At 38.5% G+C, this 22429-nt stretch overlaps 1 protein-coding gene across 1 annotated transcript in view; it reads right to left on the bottom strand.

Moving 5' to 3' along the window:
- Positions 1-6041: 6041 nt before the first annotated feature.
- The window catches only part of PCSK1 (proprotein convertase subtilisin/kexin type 1), a 42658-nt gene continuing 26270 nt past the window's right edge, over positions 6042-22429 (bottom strand). The window contains exons 10-14 of the mRNA XM_045848254.1: positions 15614-15847; positions 14264-14421; positions 12554-12687; positions 10050-10211; positions 6042-9519 (exon numbers count right to left, since the gene is read on the bottom strand). Of these exons, the coding sequence (XP_045704210.1) occupies positions 9139-9519; positions 10050-10211; positions 12554-12687; positions 14264-14421; positions 15614-15847 (1069 nt within the window). The 3' untranslated portion in view covers positions 6042-9138. The remainder of the gene's footprint in view (positions 9520-10049; positions 10212-12553; positions 12688-14263; positions 14422-15613; positions 15848-22429) is intronic.

Here is a 22429-nt window from a genome sequence, read left to right as displayed (position 1 = left end):
AGACTTAGGAAGGAAGAGTAATTCATCCAGGGCCATCAGAGTAGTACATGACAGGATCAGGTGTGAAAGCACCTTGGCTTGACTCAGGTTGGAGACAGTGCCTATGCTGCATCTGAAGGCAGGATATGCTCACAGCAGCTATCTATGCTGCTTGAGGAGTGGGAATTCGGCCTCCCAACTTCTAATTTCTAAAGTATACCATTGCCCTGCAGATAAATCAAATGCTCAACTAAATATTCCTTAAGTATACACTAAATAATCACCTTCTTGTGCATTGCACTCGTCTAATCTTTGAGGATGTAACAGTTAACATGAGAGATGTTAGTGAAATTTACATTCCATTCAGAGAAATAGATACTTAGCAATTAATTGTATATGTGACCACCCTTTTGGTGAATGCTGTATGGGAGCATATGGCACAGGTTCTGACCAAGTCTGGCACAGTGATCAGAGGGCTTCCACAAAGAAGGGAAGTTAACATTGACCTCTGAAGAGCAAGTAGAAAAAATTAACTAGAAAAGAAATGAAGAAAGAGAATTTCTTGCAGAATAATGTGTTTTCAAGAGTAACTTGGGACATTGCAGTAAGTGGGAAAAGGCCAGTGTACTACACTAAGGGTGGGGGGAGAGACAGAAAGAGAGACAGAGAGAGAGAGAAACATCCATCAGTCACCTCTTATACATGCCCACAGCGGGTATTGAACCACAACACTTTGGTGTACAGGATGATGCTCCAACCGACTGAGCCACCTGATCAGGGCTCATCTCCTCTTTGATAACTGTTTTCTGTCAGCTGTGTGGTGCTGCAGCATTTTGTACTGAGGCAAGGGAAAGGCATGAGCTGTAACCTCTCAGAAATAATCAGGCATGTGGCGATTATAAGCCTTACTTCTGACAGAGCCCAGAATCAAGCTGGGAAATTATTAACTAAAGATAGTTACGTGGAAGAAAATGTCTTCTCAGATGAGCTGGGAGAACACCAGTTCTAGAAGACAGTCCAGGAAAAAACTTCTGTCTGGTGACATGCATCCCTATCTCGAAGAGTCACAATGTACACTGGAATATTAAAGGAACTTCTAAGAACCATAGTGAAAAAATATGAAAAACTCAATTCTTCATTATGTGTTTGACAAATGTACATGAACAGGGAACCCTTGTCCACACACATATACACACCACTAATTGGTATGATGAAGAACACACTTTGGGAAATTTAAAAAGAAGAAGAAGACATATTGGCATCAGGCAGGAAAGCCAAGCAGTGGGGAGAGAAATAAAATGGCCCAGAATTGTAGAAAACTCCTGCGGTTGGTGCCCACACTGCAGTGTCCTACTCTCAATATGTTTTGGCAGCCCTGAGTCTGCAGAACACACAAATTCATATGGGGCTGATTACCAATCCAAAGGCTGTCTGAGCTTTTGGGTTGGCCTGTTGCTCCCTTAAGAGAAGAGCTTTTGTGCATTTCAAGATAATCAAGCAGTGATGACCGATGAAGACAACTGCCTCTCTTACTTTTAAACTCCAAAATTTGAAGTACAGAAGCGGTATAAAATCCATTTTGTTGTTCCTGGAAGTATGAGATTACCTAATAAGATATAAGTTTAAAAAATTTGAAATTGAAGCTAAAAAGTGAGGGAGTGACATAATGAAAAGATGGGGTCAGATAGATTAGTTTTACAATCCTGGCTTAGCTGTGTGACCTTGGGCAACTGACTTAACTTCTCTGAACCTCAGTTACCATATCTGTAAAGAAACACTTCACTTGCAGAATAATGCAAGCATTAGAAATAACATATTCTCATGAATTATTATCTCATCATTGTGAAAAATATGTATGCTTAATATGTAGTAAATATTCAGTTAATAAAAACTATTTCTGTTATTGCCATGAGCAGAAAAGAATTGGTAGTATAAGATAAACAGTACTCATTTGATTCCCACACTGTAAATATCTTCTAACATTATGTCATTTTTTCATCTTGTTAATATAAAGCATAGCCTGGGTTCTAGAATAACTGCCAGTTTAAAGATCTCAACTCTGTGATGTGCTGTCTGACCTTGAACAAAACATATTACCTCTCACTGCCTCAACTTTCTAATATATAAATTGAGACACTAATATTATTTATTTCTTATTTTTTTATAGTTCTCCTGAGAATTTAATTAAATTGTACATGGTGCTGTGGATATACTTAAGCACTCGTTTTTCATTGTTGTTAATATCAACATTTCTTAATGCTTTATAAAATGTTTGCATTTGAAAAATCATACTCCAACAAAAAAAGTGTTTGGAAGTAAGACAAAACCAAACAAATGACTTTCTTTTTTATCATCTTTCTCTTTACTCACCACCTCTGGCATTCCTTGGCCCCAGGTGACTGCTCTTTGAGTCTCAGCTGTCACTTTGAGCATTCCTGCCTCGCTGAGTCTAGTCTACGTGAGCTACACTGAAATGCTTTCCTGTGCGGCCTTAGGAGAAGAAGGTTCACGTTGGAACGATTCCCAAGGCAGCACCATCTTGACTAGTGACAGCTTATGGTATTTCCATCTTCTTCATTGAGTATAATATTTTCTCCTTTATTGAATTTGCAGATAAGAGCTACCTATTCAAATCTGCTTGGCTCTAAATTCCATTTTATTTTTACAACATAACAACATCAACAATCTCACTAATAATAAAAACTAACATTTATTGATTATTTACTAGGTGCAGAAACCATACCCTAAATTACCATAATCATAAGTTATTTACTTGCATTATCTTATGTAATCATCACAGCAAACCTACTAATGGTAGACATCACTGCTCTAGATGAGGAAATAAGGCCCCAGAGGTGACGTGAGCTGCTCAAGGGCACACAGGTAAGAGATGGTAGAACCAGGACTCACATTGACTTGGGGCTGATTCAAGAACCCACAACTTTCTCCACTTTTTGTTGCTGTTACATTTTCAGAATGTTTTTCCTCTTTAATGTTTGGAACAATATAATTTATATCAACCGATAAGCCTAAATCTTGCGTGTTTTTCACCTCTGTAAGTAAAAATAGCACTATGCCAAGACTGCAGCGGGCTTTAGGGCCATTCATTCATGTCATGAAGGCTTAGTGAATGAATGCTGGTAAATTACGGCCAGAGCCAGGGAGTGGATGTTCAGACAAACAAGCTGGGCTCATTCCGCCCGCCCGTTGGAACTCTGTGGAGTGCATACGCTCTCCCAGGTGGGCTTTCTTCATTCCGGTTCCCTCTGACAAGAGAACTTGAAACAACCCATACATTTCTCTTTCATTACAAGTCCCCCTTATCTTAAAAATTTTGGTTCAAAATTTACACTATCCCAGAAGCATTTTGTGATGACTGTAGTCACCTCCTTGTCTATCCATTGATGACAGAGCCGTGCTTATATAATATCTATGTGTAACAACACACAGGCACTACACATTGTATAAATATACAAATTGGAAGCCAAAACTCAGGTAGGCAAAATTGCTTCATTTTTTAATTTTTAAAAATTTTTATTTATTTATTTTTAGAAATAGGGGAAGGGAGGGAAAAAGAGAGGGAGAGAAACATCAATGTGTGGTTGCCTCTCACACACCCCCTACTGGAGAACTGGCCCTCAACCCAGGCTTGTGCCCTCACTGGGCATCGAACCTGCAACACTTTGGTTTGTAGGCTGGTACTCAATCCACTGAGCTGCACCAGCAAGGGCTTTTTTTTATTTTAATAACAGAACTTTGTTTCTGTTAAAAGTTGCCTTTCTAATAAATGTTGTGAACTTGCTATCAGCCAAGTTTCTTCCCTTGCCCTAGGGTTGCATCTAACTTCTGAGAGTAGCTAATGGAAGTATCACAGCTTTGGATGGGGTAGAGAGGGGAGAATGAGGAAAGCATGACTTTTCTGAGTTATTATCTATGAATGCCATCATTAGGTGGAATACTCATTCTAGTTTTTCTTAAGTTTTGTGCTGATCAATGTTACTCCAGGCTACTCATGTGCATATGTGAACCACTTCTGCTCTCCACTATTACTTTCTAAATAGATTGCCTGTATGCAAGTCATTCATAACCTGAGACTCTGCTTACAGGAGGAACTAAGCTAAGATATACCTTTAAAAATAGAAATTTCAAAGTCTGGGCAGGGTCTTTGTTTAGCTATAAGATCAGCAGTAAGAGGTGTATGATTTAACACTGGCTCCTCTTTTTTTTTTTTTTTTGTATTCTAGGCTCTCAACAAGGTATAATTTGAAAGGGGTGGTATTGGTAGTGGAATGAAAAAAATGGAACTTTTATTTTTTAGACAGTTTTGTTGACATAGTGAGGCTAACAAAACACCTCAACACTCAGGTGCTAACAATGCATTTGTTCTCACTCTTATTAACTGGCAAGATAACAAGTTCAGCTTATTTAGGCTGCACTTACCTGGACAGCCCTATTTCACGCTGTAAGGTGGCTAGGTTCAGAATGTGGATCTGCAGCATATACATTTGTTCTAGAAACAGGCTTAAGGGGCAGTGATTACCTGGGCATACTCCTCACATAGCCCAGGATCACTGAAAACAAGAGCCAAGCCAAAATGTACAAGCCCATTTAAAGCCCTTGCTTGCATCACATCCACTAACATTCCACTGACCAAAGCAAATCACAGGGTCAAGCTCAACATCAGTGGGCCGGGAAAGTACACTCTTCCACAGGGGCAGGGGGAGTGGAGTGAATAATTGTTATCATGTATATTAGTGCTATAACCTTACAAAATTATGAGGCAGTTACAAAACTACTCTTTCCCCTATGTGTTTAAATTTGTATTTAAGAATTAAAAAAGAATTAATATGCATCCTTGGAACATGTGTGTGTTTGTGTTTGTACTCAAAGTTTGCACATGATTTATCCAACCATTACCAAACAGGCATTCAAGAAAAACAGACATATCTTGAACCATTCTGGTGGGATGGCTTTGAAAATGGCTAGATGTGGAGGATAAAGGCTGCTTAGAACAGTCTTTCTGGAATTCTTGAGAAAATATTTTAGTTTGAGTGAATAATGACTTAGGAGAAAGAACAGAGTTTGAAGGGAAACCACCAACCCTGGGTAGGAAGGTAAAATTCTGAAAAGGTAGGTGGGAAGTCCGGGGATGGAGGTTTGAAGCAAGAGAGAAAAATAGGCCTGAGGGCAGGTGTCAACAACGGGAACTGAGGCTTCTGATGAGGGCCTTCCCAGGAGGATTTAGTGCTGAGCTGCTGTGACCTGGCCTGTAAACAGTCATGTTTAGTGAACTGTTGCAAATCGTTTCTCTCACTTGTAGTCAGTTCCTTTAGGGTTTTTTTTTCTCAACACTTCAGTGAAGGCTCTGTCATACTTTTTATGCTGTCAATAAGTAAAAGACTGAGCTATTAGGAAGAATAAAATATACCTATTCAAGTAATTCTTAAATTGCCTTTTAAAAAGCCCATTTTTCTTTTTTTTTAAAGCTAATCTTTTTTTAAAGATTTTATTATTTATTTTTAGAGAGGGAAGAGAGGGAGATAGAGAGAGAGAGAGACATCAATGTGCAGTTGCTGGGGGTCATGGCCTGCAACCTAGGCATGTACCCTGACTGGGAATCGAACCTGCAACACTGGTTTGCAGCCATTTTTCTTTTTAAATTTATTTTATTGAATCTTTTCCATTACCATTTAGTCCCCTTATACTCCCTCCCCCCAGTAATCACCACACTGTAGTCCATGCCCACGAGTCCTTTCTCATTTTTGCTCAATCCCTCCAATGGCTAGCCACTCCCCCCGCATCAGAGCTGTCATCCTGCTCTCTGAGTCCATCTCTATTTTGCTTGTTAGTTCAGTTTCCTCATTAGATTCCACATATGAGTGAAATCACATGGTATTTGTCTTTCTCTGACTTGTTTATTTCACTCAGCATAATGTTCTCCAGGTCCATCCATAAGGTTGCAAAAGGTAAAATTTTATTTTTTTACGACTGAGTAGTATTCCATTGTGTAAATGTGCCATAGTTGTTTTATCCACTTATCTGCTGATGGAACTTGGGCTGCTTCCAAATGTTAGCAATTGTAAATTATGTTGCAATGAACATAGGGGCTTATATTCTTTTGAATTTGTGTTTCACATTTTTCTAAAAAGGATTTAACTTCTTAGTGTAAACTTTCAAATTTTCTTTTTGACAGTTCATTTGGAAAACACAATAAGTAAGAGGAGAGCCTATTTTTGTTGGAAACATGAGCTTTTTCCTTTTTGATTTAGTGATAAATCATTTATTCTTCTGATTTATAAGCATATTTTACATACACTGATTAATACATCAAATGTATAATGTGAGAGTTCCCTTAAGAATGCTAAAACCACATGTGTTAAACTCAGCTATACATTATACTGGGCTATTAGATAAATTTCGCTTTAATACAATACATACATATTATACTTTTTTTTTTACTGACAGAAGAACATGCCTTTCAAAAAATATTTTATTGGATGAAACTTTCTTATTCTCATGAAAATTTTGGTTCTTGAATATAATTAATTTATTATGCCTTTTAAAATTGTTTGATAAAAGCATTGGTACATTATAAATACCTGTAAAGAAAATATAGTTTAAAATTTTGAGGGAAATATTATATAATTTTTCTCTTTTACATTTTCACAAAAATTCACACAGGCACTAAGAAAGACTGACAAAAATATTTTTTTGTCTGAACAATATACTCCAGGTTGGAAACATTCAAATGTGACTTTATTTAAATATTAAAGCTTCTCTAGGGTGAACCTTTGGCTACAATCCAATGAACTGTTTGGGGTTTTAACCAGGAAAAGATATTGTTAGAAGAATGAAAAAGAAAGCTTCAGACAATTCCTAGCACTAGGCTAGGAATGAGGAAAGGATGAGTTTTCATTTATTATTTTTATTGGGCTCTCTAGGCCTTAGCTTTGTTTTTAGTTGAAAGTTTGTCTCATAACTCCCTGGTCGTTTTCAGCTTTAACACTTTTGATGTGCCGCAATTTTCAAAATTCTATCTAACACTCCATACCAAACAGCATGGGAAACTTTCAAGAACAATGTGACACTACAGTTCTTTTAGGAGAACATTCTGAAAGCTTTATGGGTATTGCTCTGGAATTACCCTTATTCTGCACAAATTCATATGGTAGAATAGGGGGTGAAATTTTGTCTTACTAACCACATTTCAAACCAAAGCAAGTGACAGACTCTAGTGTTCTCTTCTTAGTCTAGTTTATGTGTAGCCTGATAAAGCTGAGACTTCATGGAGGAATTGCAAACAGCACACCCAATGGGAGAATGCCACCGCAGGTGACTAGAGCTTTTGTGAGCATAGGGAGAGTGGGCAGATTGTGGGTTGGCAGTAACAAATTAGGAGAAATGGACATCCAGGGCTGGTGAGATTAAATGAACATGTCAAACTAGTATCAGAGGTACTTTCAGGAGATTAAAATACCATTTTGGGGGCCAATAAATTAATTAAGTCATGGAAAAGTGTCATAATTATTACCACTCATATCCTGTCTGAAAAAAGTTGAATATTTTTTTAATGCATTTACACTTTGAACATATTCATTGAGTGCAACAGCGGGCAAAATAAAATGCCGATTGAGCGCTCACCAGGGAGGTGGCTGCTGCAAGCAGCACAGAGCAGAGCACCTTGGGGACTGGGCATTCAAGTCTAGCCGGGCAGCTGCTACTTAGCTCCAAGCAACTGTCACCACAAGGGAAGATGGGCCTGTGAATTAGGTTTTATGTGAAATCTTTTATTTTCAATGATCACTCACATTTTAAAAACATTTTACATGCCAGACAAAATCTACCTGAAGAACAAATGGGGTCTGTGGGCTGCCAACTTGTGTCCTCTGTCTGAGTCAAATCTTGAAAGCAATTTGATGAGAATTTGGATACTATTCAGCCTTTAGTGTCAAGGAATGTTCACTTAGTTTCAAAGATCCTGAAAGACCTATTCTAATGAATACAATTTTAAAAACAAACACCACCTCCTACTGGCTCTTCTCATATGAATATTTTCCTGTTATTAGGTTGGTTCTCTGTGTTATGAGTGGCTTTCTGTTACTATTGCTAAAAAAAAAAATTATGGCTAGGACTTAGCCAAGTACCAAGTGTAAGTTTGTTCTAAGAACATAGTGTAAATTAATTTTCTCAGTATTTATTAATAGTCTGTGGCTAAGATGAGTGAGGAGAACCATGAGAAGGGGAAACAGGAAGACCAGAGCATAGAGGGTGAACTGCAGTCACCATCAGGCCCACGGAGGCCTGCCACGTGGCACGCCAGGCAAGGGATGTTCCAACACCTCTCAAACCAGGTAACACAGACTATGATGCCTGTTTATGGATCTAAGTAACCTAGCTTCCCCTCCTACCAAATGACCAGATGGTCATGCCCTGAATCAGTAGTACTTGGGATTAGAAAAGATAGGGTCTGGGTCTAATTGTGAACTCTTTCATCAGAAACTTTCCAGAGTCTTCTGTGGCATCAAAATTCAAAAAACCAGCCCTGCCTGGCATAGCTCAGTGGATTGAGTGCGGGCTGCGAACCAAAGTGTTGCAGGTTCAATTCCCAGTCAGGGTACATGCCTGGGTTGCAGGCCATGACCCCCAGCAACTGCACATTGCTGTTTCTCTCTATCTCCCTCCCTTCTCTCTCTAAAAATAAATAAATAAAATCTTTTTTAAAAATTCAAAAAACCACAGGGCAAAGACAGAGGACAGTTACCAGAACACTTTCCTTCCTCTCGTTCCTTGCAGATTACTTTTTAAATTAATCTGTTGCCCAGCTTATGACTTTTCTTTTGAGAGATGAAATGGGAGGGACCAAGAAGCTGGTCTAAAGTGGTTTGAGGACCATGGGTGAACTGTGGCTCTAGAAAGAACAAACACTTTACTTGTGTCAGCAGAGAAGAGATGCTTTGAAAGAGCTCCAATCCATTCAGGAAGCTGGATTTACTATATGAGGCCATCTCTTTCAAATGTCCAGTTTGGGGAAAAAAAGGAAAAGTATCACCAAGGATATTATAAGCATAAGAATCAATGACAAAAACAACTACCTCAGGCACAGGCAAAATCTAAGGGGAAGAAGCATGAATATTTCCAACTCAGGACCACAGACTTATTTTAATTTTCCTCCTTCAGAATGTCCACCAGAGCTTGCAGCAGGCGGTCATCTCTGTGCTTATAAGGTTTGGTGTTATAGAAAACGTCAACGTAGTCGTTATATAGACTGTCCTCAGTGTCTTTAAGCTGGGAAGGTTTGTTCAGCTTTTCCAGGGCTTTGTAGAAATTTTCATAAGGGATGTTGACCTTTGCACTTGGAGACTTGGTTGGTGATTGCTTTGGTGGTGAGTTTTTGCTGAAAGCACTTTGTAGGAGTCGCAGCATGGCCTGGGAGGGGGCACCCTCCGCCAGCTCGTCCCTTCTGTTTCCCACACCACCGCTGCTGCTGCCGCTTTTTGCAGTCAGGGGGTTTTTCTTCAGGCTCTCTTCCAAGGGCTGCTCCTAAAACACAGAAATCCACCAACAAAGGGAAGAAGGCTCATTTTCAGTGCTGGGCAGGCCCACTGCAGCTCCTGCCCCTGCTTCCCCTTGAGAGGCAGTCGAAGGGCAGAGAGAATGTGAGGCTTAGAGTCATACTAACTCAGGTACCTAGGGCACTTTTTAAATTGTCTTTAACTTCACTTGTAAAATGGGAATAAGAATGCCTCTGTTTCTGGTGGATTTGAAGACTAAAATTAGGTTAAGTGCTCATACTTATTGGTATCCTTCACTTTGATTAAGTGGAGTTTAAGTTAGGAATTTAATAATTTTGAATTGATTAGCTTTAATTTCTAAATTCTAGATGAATTAATAAATGAATAAAACAGTAGAGTTTCATCCTATAGAAAATAACTTACCACACCCACTCCCTTTCTTCCGTACTCATGTTTAACTCACTCCCCTCCGAAAAGTTAGAGGCAGCTTCACTCACCACATTGTCAATCTACAGTTCAAAAAAAAAAGCATGCCAAGAAGAATGTAGCCACACAGACCTCCCCTGACTCCGTCATCTTCTCCACCCCTCTTCTGTCATTCTGCACTGTGTTGTAGGAGGTGTACACACGAGGCTGCTTCATGTGCTCTGGCTGAGAGGAGGTCCCATGCAAAATCAGCTTCCAGCTCACAATTCTCCCTTCGTTTTGCATTCTCCCAGACTGATGGATAAGCATACATAACTTTAGTGTGTGTTCTGAGTATCATAAAACAAGCTCCTTCAAAATATCTATAAAGGATTTTAGAGTTAAAATCTAATTTAAAATTTCTGTGCATTCCATGTGTAGAGCTCTGTGTAAAAAGAAATAAATAACTGGAGAGGGGGATACATGGTGATGGAAGGAGACTTAACTTGGGGTGGTGAACTCACAATACAACATACAGATGATGTATTAGAGAATTGCACACCTGAAACCTATGGAATTATATTAAGAATATCACCCCAATAAGACAAAAGAAAAAATTAAAAAAAAAATAAAATAAAAGAGCCCTGCCCAGTGGCTCAGTTGGTTGGAGTGTCATTTCATATACCAAAAGGTTGTGGGTTCAATCCCTCGTCAGGGCACATGCCTAGGTTGCAGGTTCCCTCCCCATTTGGGGCATGTACAGGAGCAACCGATTGACGTTTCTCTCTCATATCGATGTCTCTCTCTCTCTCTCTCCCTCCTCCTTTCCCTCTCCCTGTCCCTCTCCCCTTCCCTCTGTCTCTAAAATCAATAAATAATATCCTCAGGAGAGGATTTTTAAAAAGAAAATAATAAAAGAAAAAAGGGAAAATAAAGAAATCACTGGATTCAACACTGATATAAAAATTGACAGCTTACAGGCTTGAGGATTCAAAAAACAATTGATCGCTTTATTTAATTAAAAAATCAGAACTCTCAGGGGCAGGAATGGGTGGGGCTGGGGAGAACAACTGGGGAAAATGGGGACAACTGTAATTGAACAACAATACAAATTTTTTAAATTTAAAAATTAGAAAAGCAGAACTATATCAAACTCCTTTTTTTTTCAAAAAAGATTTTACTTATTTATTTTTAGAGAGAGGAGGAGGGAGAGAGACAGAGAGGGAGAGAAACATCAATGTGTGTTTGCCTCTCTCATGCCCCCCGTACTGGGGACCTGGCCCATAAAACAGGCATGTGCTGTGACTGGGAATTGAACTGGTAACCTTGTGGTTCACAGGCCAGCTCTCAATCCACTGAGCCACACCAGCCAGGACTAACCTCCTTTTCTATATGGGGTGTGTTCTTGAAAATTTGACTGTACCTTCTATAAACAGAATTATATTTACCAATTACCAACTTGTGGAAACATTCCATTGGGGAATAAAAGTCAGCCTCTACAGAGAATTACCAATAGCCTTCAACATTAGTTAGCCCTTAAAAACTGTACATTACGAGAAGAATAATACTTTTCAGAGGCTCAAATACTAAGTTAAAAGTAATGTACTGAAATCTAAAATATCTAAAAAAGTACTTAAAGTATAGAGTCAAATTCTGCAGACTTATCTTGGTAAATAGGCTTTCTTAGTTTCCTGGTGGTGAAACTTAGAATGGAAGCCGTGTTCATGAACAGGCTCATCTACAAATAACATTTTCTCGTTCTCCCTATGAAAGCGGGAATTTTTACCACTTCCATTTCTCAATTACAATTTTAGCTGTGTTTAGGAGAAAGCTATTCTCAGAGAAAAAAGTAACAATAACTGTAAGATTTATATTAATTTAATTGACATCTTCAGAAATTTAAAATCATCTCTTTTTAAAAAAGTTATTTAGACATTGAAATCTGTTGCTGCTAATATTTATAGCACATCTCTCTCAGGAGAACTCAGGCCAAAAAACCTTTCTATTTATATGCTCACCTATAGAAAATGCTGGTGAAATGTTGCAAAAATAAATAATTCAGCTGTATAAGTATTTGGCTTTTTGCTCAGACAACTCCTTGCTTTATTTTTAGGACTGTATGGTATAATTATAGACTGTTAGTAAACAGAGTGAAAGAGAAATGCGTTTTACTTTGTTTCATAACTGAAGCAAAACAAGACAAACTCATGTTAAATAAGCTGTCTTGTCTAATAAGTAAGCTACTTCTAAATAGCCACTGCAGTAAATATTTGTAATAGTTCCCTCATGTGACTCCAGCAGAGTGTCATAAGCAAAGCTGGTCTAGCATTTAATCATGTTTGTGAATATAGCTCATCCTGGTGAGTAGGTCATGTGGTGGGCTACGTTTTGACACGGGAATGCTTGGATTTGTCCCACAGCCTGTCACATTGTAGATCAGGGTATCTTCTCTTCCTTTTTCTGTGGCTAGTGCTTAATCTTTTTTTTTTTTTAATCTACGTAGCCAACTAGGTAGGACTTGAAATACTACATCTTTTCCTTACTTCAACTAAGGAGTAATCAGAGTTCCTTGGAGCCCTTACTAATGATGACCCCAACCTTAAAACTCCCTCAGAGTGTTTAAGCTTGTGATTGTGTAGCCTTTTCTTCTTCCTTACCATGTCTGCAACTCGCAAAGTCCAGGTGCCTATTGGATTCTCGCCCCACGTGTGAACAGACATGAAGTCCCAATTTTTAAAGCCATTAGGAGATGTGTCCCGCTCTCTTTCAGCCAACAGAACAGTGGTGGTTCCTATTTTCATACAAAAAACACAAATTAATAAATGTCCTAACAGTTCTGATAGCACACACTCTAGCATCTGATAACTGAAAACAAAAGCTAAAAGAGATTAACCCTCTGAATTTTCCTGTTGAGTATAAGACCAGGATAGAGACATTCACAAGAAAAAATGTTTTTATCTGTAGGATTTGCACATTATCTGACATATGTTCTCAATAAATAATGTGGAAAAATAAATAATGAATGACTATATTAAAGTTTATTTGAATAAGGCGAACTCAGAACCACATCTATAAACTATTATACATTAAAGAGTCAAAGACCTAAAATACAATTTAATGCAACTATCATTTTGAAATTTAAGAGGAAATTTGGAAATTTTGAAAACTAATAGGTAATTGCATCTATAATCTTCTGTATATGTAAAAAATAAATCTATATTAATTTAATAATTTTATCAAATAAAACTAGTTTCCAAATTCAAACTTTCTGTAGATCAATAAATACTATTTCTAAGTGAAAGGGTCAAATGAAAAGGCCATCAGTGAAAAGACATTCCACCAATATTTCAGGCCAATTCCAAGATATCTGGAAAGTGTAACTCCAAAATTAACAGACCCTACTCGAAGCCTCTAAGAAGTTCATATCCAAGAAAATTACAGAGATAGCTCATCTTTCCTCACATATCACCTATAGACATTGAATTTAGTCAGAGATTGAATTCTACAAAAACATAAAAGTGTTAGGATAGTTCCTCCTGGCTGGATTGTGATTTGTGTTCACAAGCTCTTTCCCATCCAAGACCTCATTGGAATTAGTACCCTCTCAGGAAAAGTGAATGCCCAAAAATCATATTGTATGGCCTTAATCATATCATTATGGAAAATTTGTTAGTCTTTACAACCCTCTTTCATGGATCAGAATTCTCAGTTTTTCAGTTGATTTCTTGGGTGTGTCTATGTACCTGTCAGCTTTATTAATTATTTATCAGAGTAGTTATCACTAACGTGTTATCTGAGAAAAAAGAATGACAGACCAGTAACCTAGGAAAATGAATACAATTTGAAAATGAGTATTAAGGTATTAATTAAACTCCAGAAAGGCTTATTAATTAAAGGTGTTATTTGAATAGACCTCACTCTTTGCTTATCTAAGGACCAGTGGGAATGAGCAGGGCAGAATTCTGATGTTAACAAAAAGCACCATATATAGATCCTCACCTGAGAACATGTTTTTATTGATTTTATAGAAAGGATAAGAGAGATGGAGGGGGAAATACTGATATGAGAGAGAAACACCCATCCATTGCCTCCTGTACATGCACCAACCAGGGGTTAAACCAGCAACCTAGGTATGTACCCTGACCAGGAATCAAACCCACAGCCTTTTGGTGAATGGGATGATGCCCTGATCAACTGAGCCATCCAGCCAGAGCATCAGCAGCAGCATATATTTTAAGACCTGAAAATATCTACTGGGAGACGATTCTATAAAGAAACAAACTCATTCATCTGAAATAATTTAGTTTACAGTTAAAAAGTTACATAGATGGTTTAAAAGAAATTTTTGAAGTTTTAAAAATCTTTACCAGCAGCAGAGGTGAGTGTGACATGAAGGTCTCCTCTTCGAGAATATTCAATTGTTGCTTCAAATTGTACATGTTCCAGGGACTTGATAGCATTTTCCTGTCCTTCACAAGCTCTTGTTGGAATCTCAATGATAACTTCTCCATTAGCTTTCAGGGCTCTAAATATATTAATGAATCATCACTGAATAAAGTATATCTCTTCTTCCTTGCATTTTCTGTAAATATGTACACATCAGCCTTGTCTAGATCTCAACTAGGCTTCTTGTGTCTCCCTATTATGAGTAGAACCCAGTTCAGGGCAGTAAATATTTTTAATGCATAGAAGATGTAAGGTTTTTAAAGAAATAGGAAAAAAAACAGTAATTCTACAGTTTTTATGGAAACACAAAAGATCACAAGTAGGTAAGCCAATCCTGAGAAAGAAGAGCAAAACTGAAGGCATCATACTTCCTAGTTTCAAAATACATTAGAAAGCTACAATAATCAAAACAGCATGGTACTGGGGGGGAAAAAACCCCAACCCGGACATATAGCCCAGTGGAACAGAATAGAGAACCCAGTTAAGTGTACTTACCACAATTAAATAAAAAGAAAAGAAAATGATAAAGAACACAGATACCTGAAAAAAAATGCTATTTACTGTGGAATCAAATTCAAGTAGGTTTGCCTTGGACCTATCAAAAAATAGTGTATTATTGCAATAGGCCCTCTTAAAATAATTTTTTTAAAAATGATTTTATCTTCCTAATGCATGTCCCCATACCTCCCATACTTGGGTATTTTGAGTATAGTCATGGTTGTCATGATAGAATCAACAAAACAGACATAGCATATTCTACTTCTGTGCCAGATGTGTTGGGGCAGATGTGGTCTATGTAAAAGCAGTATGATAAAGGTTCCTTCATGGGGGAAAAGTCATTCACTCAGCACTATGGCGTGAAGTGAGGCTCTTGAGTTTTGGATAATATTGGCTGACAAGCATTGTATTTTATCAATTCTAAGATGCATATTTAAACATTTTAACATCTCTGAATCTGGTATAAATCTTAAAACTGATGATTGATAATAGTTTAATTAGCAATGATTATTCTTAGTGCTATATAAAACAATGGCCACCTTAAACCTAATGCTGGATAATAGGTTGGCTACAAGAGGAAAATGCAAATATGCTGATATGATTTGCAATCTTTGATCTCAATATTCCCCTTGGACCCACAGGGAACACCAGCAAATGCTACCTCCATCTACTTCAGAAAGTTAGGTGAGAAAAAAAATCAGTCAAAATGGGAAACATTATAGCAAATAGTGCCATGGGAATGCTTCTTTGTTCAAAATTCTTGAGACACTTACCTGGGCTCAAAGTCATTATCTTTTACAACACACTGTTTCTTCTCAGGCACACTGTTCCAGGTTCTTGGATCAGCTAAGTCCACCAGAGCTTTGGCATTTAGCAGTCCAAATCCAAATCGACTATTCACCATCAAGCCTGCTCCATTCTTTTTCCATCCAGGGTTATTGGCCAGTGGGTCATACTCAGAGGTCCAGACAACCAAGTGCTGCATATCTCGCCAGGTGAGATTTGGGCTGGATGGAAAGTGATCCAAAATATCTTTCAGTGACAGAATGAAGTTTCCTTATAAAAGCAAGTGCTAAAAACAAGCATCTCCATTCAGAAATTATCAAGTGCCTTTTGTAATTGTACTTGTATAATTCTATTTTGTGTTACTATTCATAGATCTTTTCATTCAATTCAAAATATGGTATGGAAAATTTCTCCCCATACCACATACGTTAAGTTCTTACTGTGGGTAAAATTTTGTGTTCAGCATTGTAGGAATGCAGGCCTTGATTCATGATTTCTAACTAGTTAAAGTTAACTGGAGCAAAACTTTTAAATGAGAGCACTTCCGAGACAGGCTAGTAAGCCAGGACAAGTGGAATAGGGAAACTGAGACAGATAGCTGAACACACTGGCCAAAAAATTTACAGCCAGATACAAAAGTTCACCTCCCTAGAGATAACAACTAGGCCTCAGCTGTATTTCATCTGCAGGACTAGAAAAGCAGCAAAACCTGGTGGGTGATGTCAGGACCAGCTGCAATGACCAAAGACCCCCTTCCTTGGCAATGACCAATCAGTGGAGACCGTGGCACACCTGAAGAACTGAGGAATATTCTACTGAAACCTTCCCCTGAAACCTCCCCTAAGATTCCCACCTACAAGAGAGAAATAAAAACTAAAGATGAAGGACCCTGGACATGCTCTCCCTCTGAGGAGTAGCCTGCACCAGTCCCTTCCCCTCTCCCTCCTCCTCTCCTTCCCCCACAGGCACACATCTGAACTCTAAGGGTCCCCACCAGACTAAAGCCAGGGGAGTAATCGGCAGCGACAGCTTGTCCCAGGCTAATTCTGTGAACTTATCTCCAAGGTCCCCTTTCCTCTGACTTCCCAGGGAGATAAGGCAGCTCAGCCTAGGCTCTCCTGTTGATTCTTCTATGCCAGGGCCTTCCTTGTTTCACTGTCCCCAGCTTCAGTAAACATACTCTCACAGTCACCTGGACTCGAGCTGTGAAAGTTTTCCATTATGACGTCAAGAACTCACACATTCCTTGCTGGCCCTGGGCTGACCCACTCAGGGCCAGGTGTCCTGTCTCGTAACACTTCTTTTGTGTCTCCTAGTCCTCTGCTGTAGGCTTTGATTTCCTTCTTAAGAAGACTCAGATTTTAAAGACATGGGCTGGCTTCTTACTCAAATACTTTTTGTCTTTTTTCTTCATGTATCAAAAGTGTCAAGAAACTCTTAGCTGCTTGAGATCACTCTTGCAAGGCACTGTACTTAATACTAGAAGGATATTTGAGGAGGTGGTTATTGTTTTTAAGAAGCTTATGACCCAGTAAAAGAACTAAGTTTTTTTGTAATTATAATATAGCTATCAAAAGCTGTGTTTACAGCATAATGCATTGTAGAAGTTTAGAGGAGAGAGAATTCTTTTGGGATAGGAAGATCTAGGGAGGCTTTGCTGGAAGGAAATAGCTGACCTGAACTTTGAAAAGTGGATAGAATGTGAAGAGGTGGAAGGAGAGAAAAGAGGGTGAGGCAACAGAGCAAAACCTGTGAGCTGGGGAAAGTACAGGATGTGGCCTAAGTACAGTGGGTAGTCTGGTTTGCTGGAGCAGGGAGAGGAGACAAGGTGTAAGGGCCTAGGCAGTGAGAGCCTTGACTGCCAGGAAAGCAGCAATGAGGAATCATCGAGAGATTCTGAGCAAGAAAATGGTATAATCAGAAGTTTTGATAAAATCAATTTAACAACAATATAAAGATAAGGCAGAGGTGCACAGGATTGTTGGATCTATTATAATACATATGGAACCTTTCCTGCTGACCCTATTTAAAATTTCAATTCTTCCCACATGCTCCCGAGCTCTCTGATCCTGCTGTACTTTTTTCTTTAGATAGCATTTATCACCTTCAGACATACTGGGCAATTCATTTGTTTTGTGTATTATTAGTGTCTGTCTCTCTGCTAGGATTAGGCATGAGGAGGGCTAAGATTTTAATCAATCTCTTTCTCTGATGTGTGCCTAGCACTCAGAAGAATTCCAGGCACAGAGTATCTGCTGAGTAAATATTGGTTGATTGAATGATTGAATGTGACTATGTGTTAACTAGCCCCAGATATAATTTTAAAACTTATTATAAGTAGTCATTAGAGTCTTTCAAGATCTCAAGCTTTCCCTTGTCTTTGAGACCTGAACTGTTCCTATTAAGCCAATGAAACATAATTTAATAAATAAATGCTGGAGTCTTTAGTCCTCAAGGTTTCTATCTTATCACTATGTTGTGAAGCAACCCTTAAGGGAACATAGCTCAATTTACTATTTTCTCCCTAGAGCCAGTAATATATTGGTTAAGTCACCCCCTGATATGTACTGCAAAGGCTACCTGGCAGGCTTCATAGGGAATCTCCTTCCCCACACCTGCCTGGGTGTACAAAACATCAGTTGGTCTCTCTAGGGAGTTGCAGTCAAGGACTCAGCTCCCTTCCTTGGCCAATCTCTCTCCATATGTACATTTCTAGCCCCTCAAGCCTTCATTCTTAGGTTTCCTTATCTGAGGCCTTGAGCAGTGATCTGCTCTGCTAAGGCCTCCTTATGGGGGGGCGTGGGAGAAACCTTAAGGAAATTCCCCCCACCCCACCACCCAGTACTTCTCCACTCCTAGCCTTCCTCCAACCCCCACCCCACCCCAGGGTCCATAAAACTACCAAAGCCTTTTGTTGGGGCTCCCTTAACAGTGAGAAGATGCCCATGAACATGGTGCTCCACTTGACACTTGACTGGTGTACTATTCCTTGGGGAGAAATGAATCAGGGGAGTCAGGATTTCCTCTTGTTTTAGACTCTGGCTTATACCATCACAGTAGCAATTAAAGGCTTGACTCTTTCATTTTTTGTTTGTTGCTTCAATCGGCTATTGTGATACCTAGCAGCTCAGCAGGCTTTCAGCTCAGCTGAGCTCCTGATGAACACATCACCCAAAGAGAAATCAACGGAGGCCTTAGACAGACTCTGGGTCAGTGGTTCCCATGGGTCCCAGACTGCACCATAATCACCTGGTACACTTGTAAGTACTGATAATTCCTGAGTCCCATCCTAAACCTACTGAATCAAATTATCTGAAGGTAGGGCATGGTTTTACATTTATATTTGAAAAAACTGTCTAACCAGTTCTATGCTAGAGCTAAAATAAGAGTTGGAAGAAAGAATACAAGCATATCACTAAGACATTTAGAAATTAACTTAAATCATGGAGGTCAGAATAGGGAGTAATAAAAGACATATTAAACTATATTCTACTACCAAAGATCTGTGTGACCTTAAGCAAGCCACTTCATCTCCCTGGGCCTGAGTTGATTCATTTATGAGAAAATAGAGGGATGAGTGTAATCTCTGGAATTCCTTATTATTCAGACTCCTATCTGTCCAATATTGTAAATACCTCACTACAGATCTTGTCTCCACACTGGCCATCCCACCACATTCAGGAATAATTAGCTAGCTGAGCAGAAATGGCTATTTTCTTAATGTAGCAAATAAATTCTAAACTATAAAGCATTTTACTGAAATTCTTGCACCCTTCCAGTCTTTTAAAGGGAGTTTTAGGCACAAGCCTTTTATCAAGGTTGTCAATGGGCAACATGCCATTTTCCTAGCTGCACCGTCAGTGTGAGCAGGTGTGTGGAGGCTGGACAAGAAAGTGCGCTGAGAAGGCATAAGGCAGGGTCTTGGTAATAAAACACAAGGCCTAGCCTTCCTGCATTTCTATAGTAGAGCATTTGTTTTACACTTAATTGCATGTTTTATTGTTTTTAATGTTACTTTACCTATTCTTTGCAACATATTCAAAGGGGCATCATTGCCATGCAATTTGGAAAATTAAGCCCATTTTCCTAACAGTTATTGTTCATTTGTGTGATTGAATTTCATACACAGAAAGGAGCTGCTAATAATAGTACATCTCATTGCTGACAGTCTCCCTTTGTTAATTAGTGCTCACAGCATCCACAATAATTAAAAATTTTAAAGGTGCATTAGGTTGCTAATCAAGGATATGTTTACAGAAAATAAGGACTGTGGAATTAAACACTGAAATTAAGCATTGCTTCTAATTGAAGAGAGTGTAGGTAAAGTAACCTGGAAACAAAAATTCTAAAATGAAAGCATCTTAGAGGTTACCTGGTTCAGCCTCTAATCACACCACTGTAAGACCAGTATATTGAAGACTTTCTAACCTGGAGACTTTCCAATATTTCACAACCCACTAAGTCAAGGATTTCTTTGATGTAATTTACCCAAAGGTTTCATGCCTCACTGAAAGTTTATTTTCCTTTCTCCAGCCTTTACTGAAAACAGAAAATTGGTTCATCTGTTTATTTAATATCTTTAAAGATATAAAGGGATTCAGTGTTTCACTATAGAATTTGTGTTCTCATTAAAAATTATTCTGATTCCTTTGCTCTCTCCACAGAGGACTGAGGTTATTGTCTGCCATCTTTCTTATGTATACTCACTACATAATGTGCCGTAGGCATTTGTCCAAAGAATTTCTGTCTTTTTAATGCCTATTAAGTACCTGAATGGGTATCTTTATAATTACAGCTACATGAGGTAGAGGAAAAAACAGTTGTAAATTAACTCCTTATAGCACTGTTTCTCTAAATTCGGTTAAGCATTCAAACTGCCTAACATACATGTTTAAAATGGGGATTCCTGGGCCAGATAATCAGAAAATTCTGAATCTGAGTTGATAATAGTGAGGTCTGGGAATTGACACACTACATAAACTCCTAAGGTGGTTATTATTCATGCTGGTATTTGAGAAACACTGTTCTAGGGAAGAAAATTCCTCTCTCAATATTTGAGCCTAAATTCTCCTTTCTTCTCCACTTCCCATCCCCCAGTGCTCCAGCTAAATCATAATTAATGCAAAATAGTAAGAGTAGTTTGCTTGTGACAGGGTGTCTTTTATGAGGAACTCATAAACACATGAGCATTATGGTGTTCCTTTATCGGTCTCAATCTTTTTAACTCCTCTTTGTCTGAGAGGATGATGGGCTTCCATTCAACACTTCTACTCCACCAGGCCACGGGAGGCAGCAGAGTGTGTAGTTGTTAATAACACAGGCTTTGATGTCAGACACACCACAGTTTGAATCTTTTCGTGGGATGTTGGTTACATTTCTCAACCTCTCTAAGCCTCAGTTTCTTTGTTGGTAAAATGAAACTAATAATTAACATGCCACAAAGATGTTGTAAGGATTAAAATCAGAATATAGAGAGGTTAGCATAGAGTCTGGTCCATGGTAAGAACCTGACAAATATTGAGAGTTATGATTCTCAATAAATTTAGCCCATAGTTTTACTCCTGTCTCCACAGTTGTTCCTTGAGGACCATCACATAGTTACATGATTCTCCCAGTCTTGGCTGACTAGGGAAACTTCTAGAAATTCTGGCATTCAGATTTTCTGAAATAATTGTCTTGGTATATAGACAATTGAATATAGTTTAGAAAACTGTCCATCTGGGAAAAGACATCTCAATAATCTCTCTGTACTTTGGCAGAATGTATATATAAATGTTAAGATAGATTATGTCCATCATACTGATTATTAAATCAAAATAAAAGGAATTAAATTCTTATTATGTGTACCAGGAAGATCACAAACTCTAATGTATCAAATTATGAACAGTGTGGGAATCTGACGGAACCTACAAACTGTTCCCCTGAAACATGTCGTGCATACACTCACAAACAATTCTACATCTAGTTCTAAAAAAGCTCGTGGACCCCTGGAAACTCGTCCACATATTTGATAGCAGTCCTTGATGGAGCCCCTGCTTTAAAAATAGCCCATTAGAAATGAACTGCAATGAATAAGGCTAGATCATTCTTAGATAATTTTCTCCTTGTACAGAAAAAGAAGTTCAAAATTTTACAAAGCAGATGTTATGATTTTAAAATTTCGATTTTTACGTAAAATTAATATTACATCTTTTCACATAGATGGGTGTTTCTACTGTACTGGTCATTGGACAAGGATGGGCCAGGTCTATTTCCACGTACCTTATAGGTGTTAGGTAGAAAAGACTTAATATTTTAAGGATGGTTTTCTTTTAACAGGTCCCTGGAGCTAATAGCTTATACCCTGAAATCATGAATATTGTAGGCCTGTTATGCCACCTGTGTGTAACCACTTGCCCTCATAGGACCTTATTTTTTCCACTCTGAACCATTCACCACCAACCTCAATAATACATGTTGGATGATCTATTTATGCTGATACCTCGTATTTCAAGTTGGAGAATTTTATATAGGGAAAATGTTTGAAACAAACCATCTGATCTGACCCCTTCACTTTATAGATGGTACATCGAACCCTCACATGGGAATTAACTTGCCTAAGGTCACAAAGTAGTGGCATGCCTAGAAATTGAAGCTAGGTGTTCCTTGCACTTTTCACTGCTTAGATGATTTTTTTTTCTCAAATTAGGTTTGGATCTGCTGATGCCCGTCTTAGCTTTAGCTTGTGTTCATAGGCTTTGGCCTCTATCCATCTCCTTCCTGTTACAAGTGAACTCAGATTCTAAAAATAGCTCTTTTCTTGG

This window comes from Phyllostomus hastatus, unplaced genomic scaffold, assembly GCF_019186645.2.
Source record: "Phyllostomus hastatus isolate PE091 unplaced genomic scaffold, TTU_PhHast_1.1 phas_contig_58, whole genome shotgun sequence".
Classification (NCBI taxonomy): domain Eukaryota; kingdom Metazoa; phylum Chordata; class Mammalia; order Chiroptera; family Phyllostomidae; genus Phyllostomus; species Phyllostomus hastatus.
Note: the sequence above shows the minus strand (reverse complement) of the source record. Positions and strands in the feature narration are given on the sequence as shown.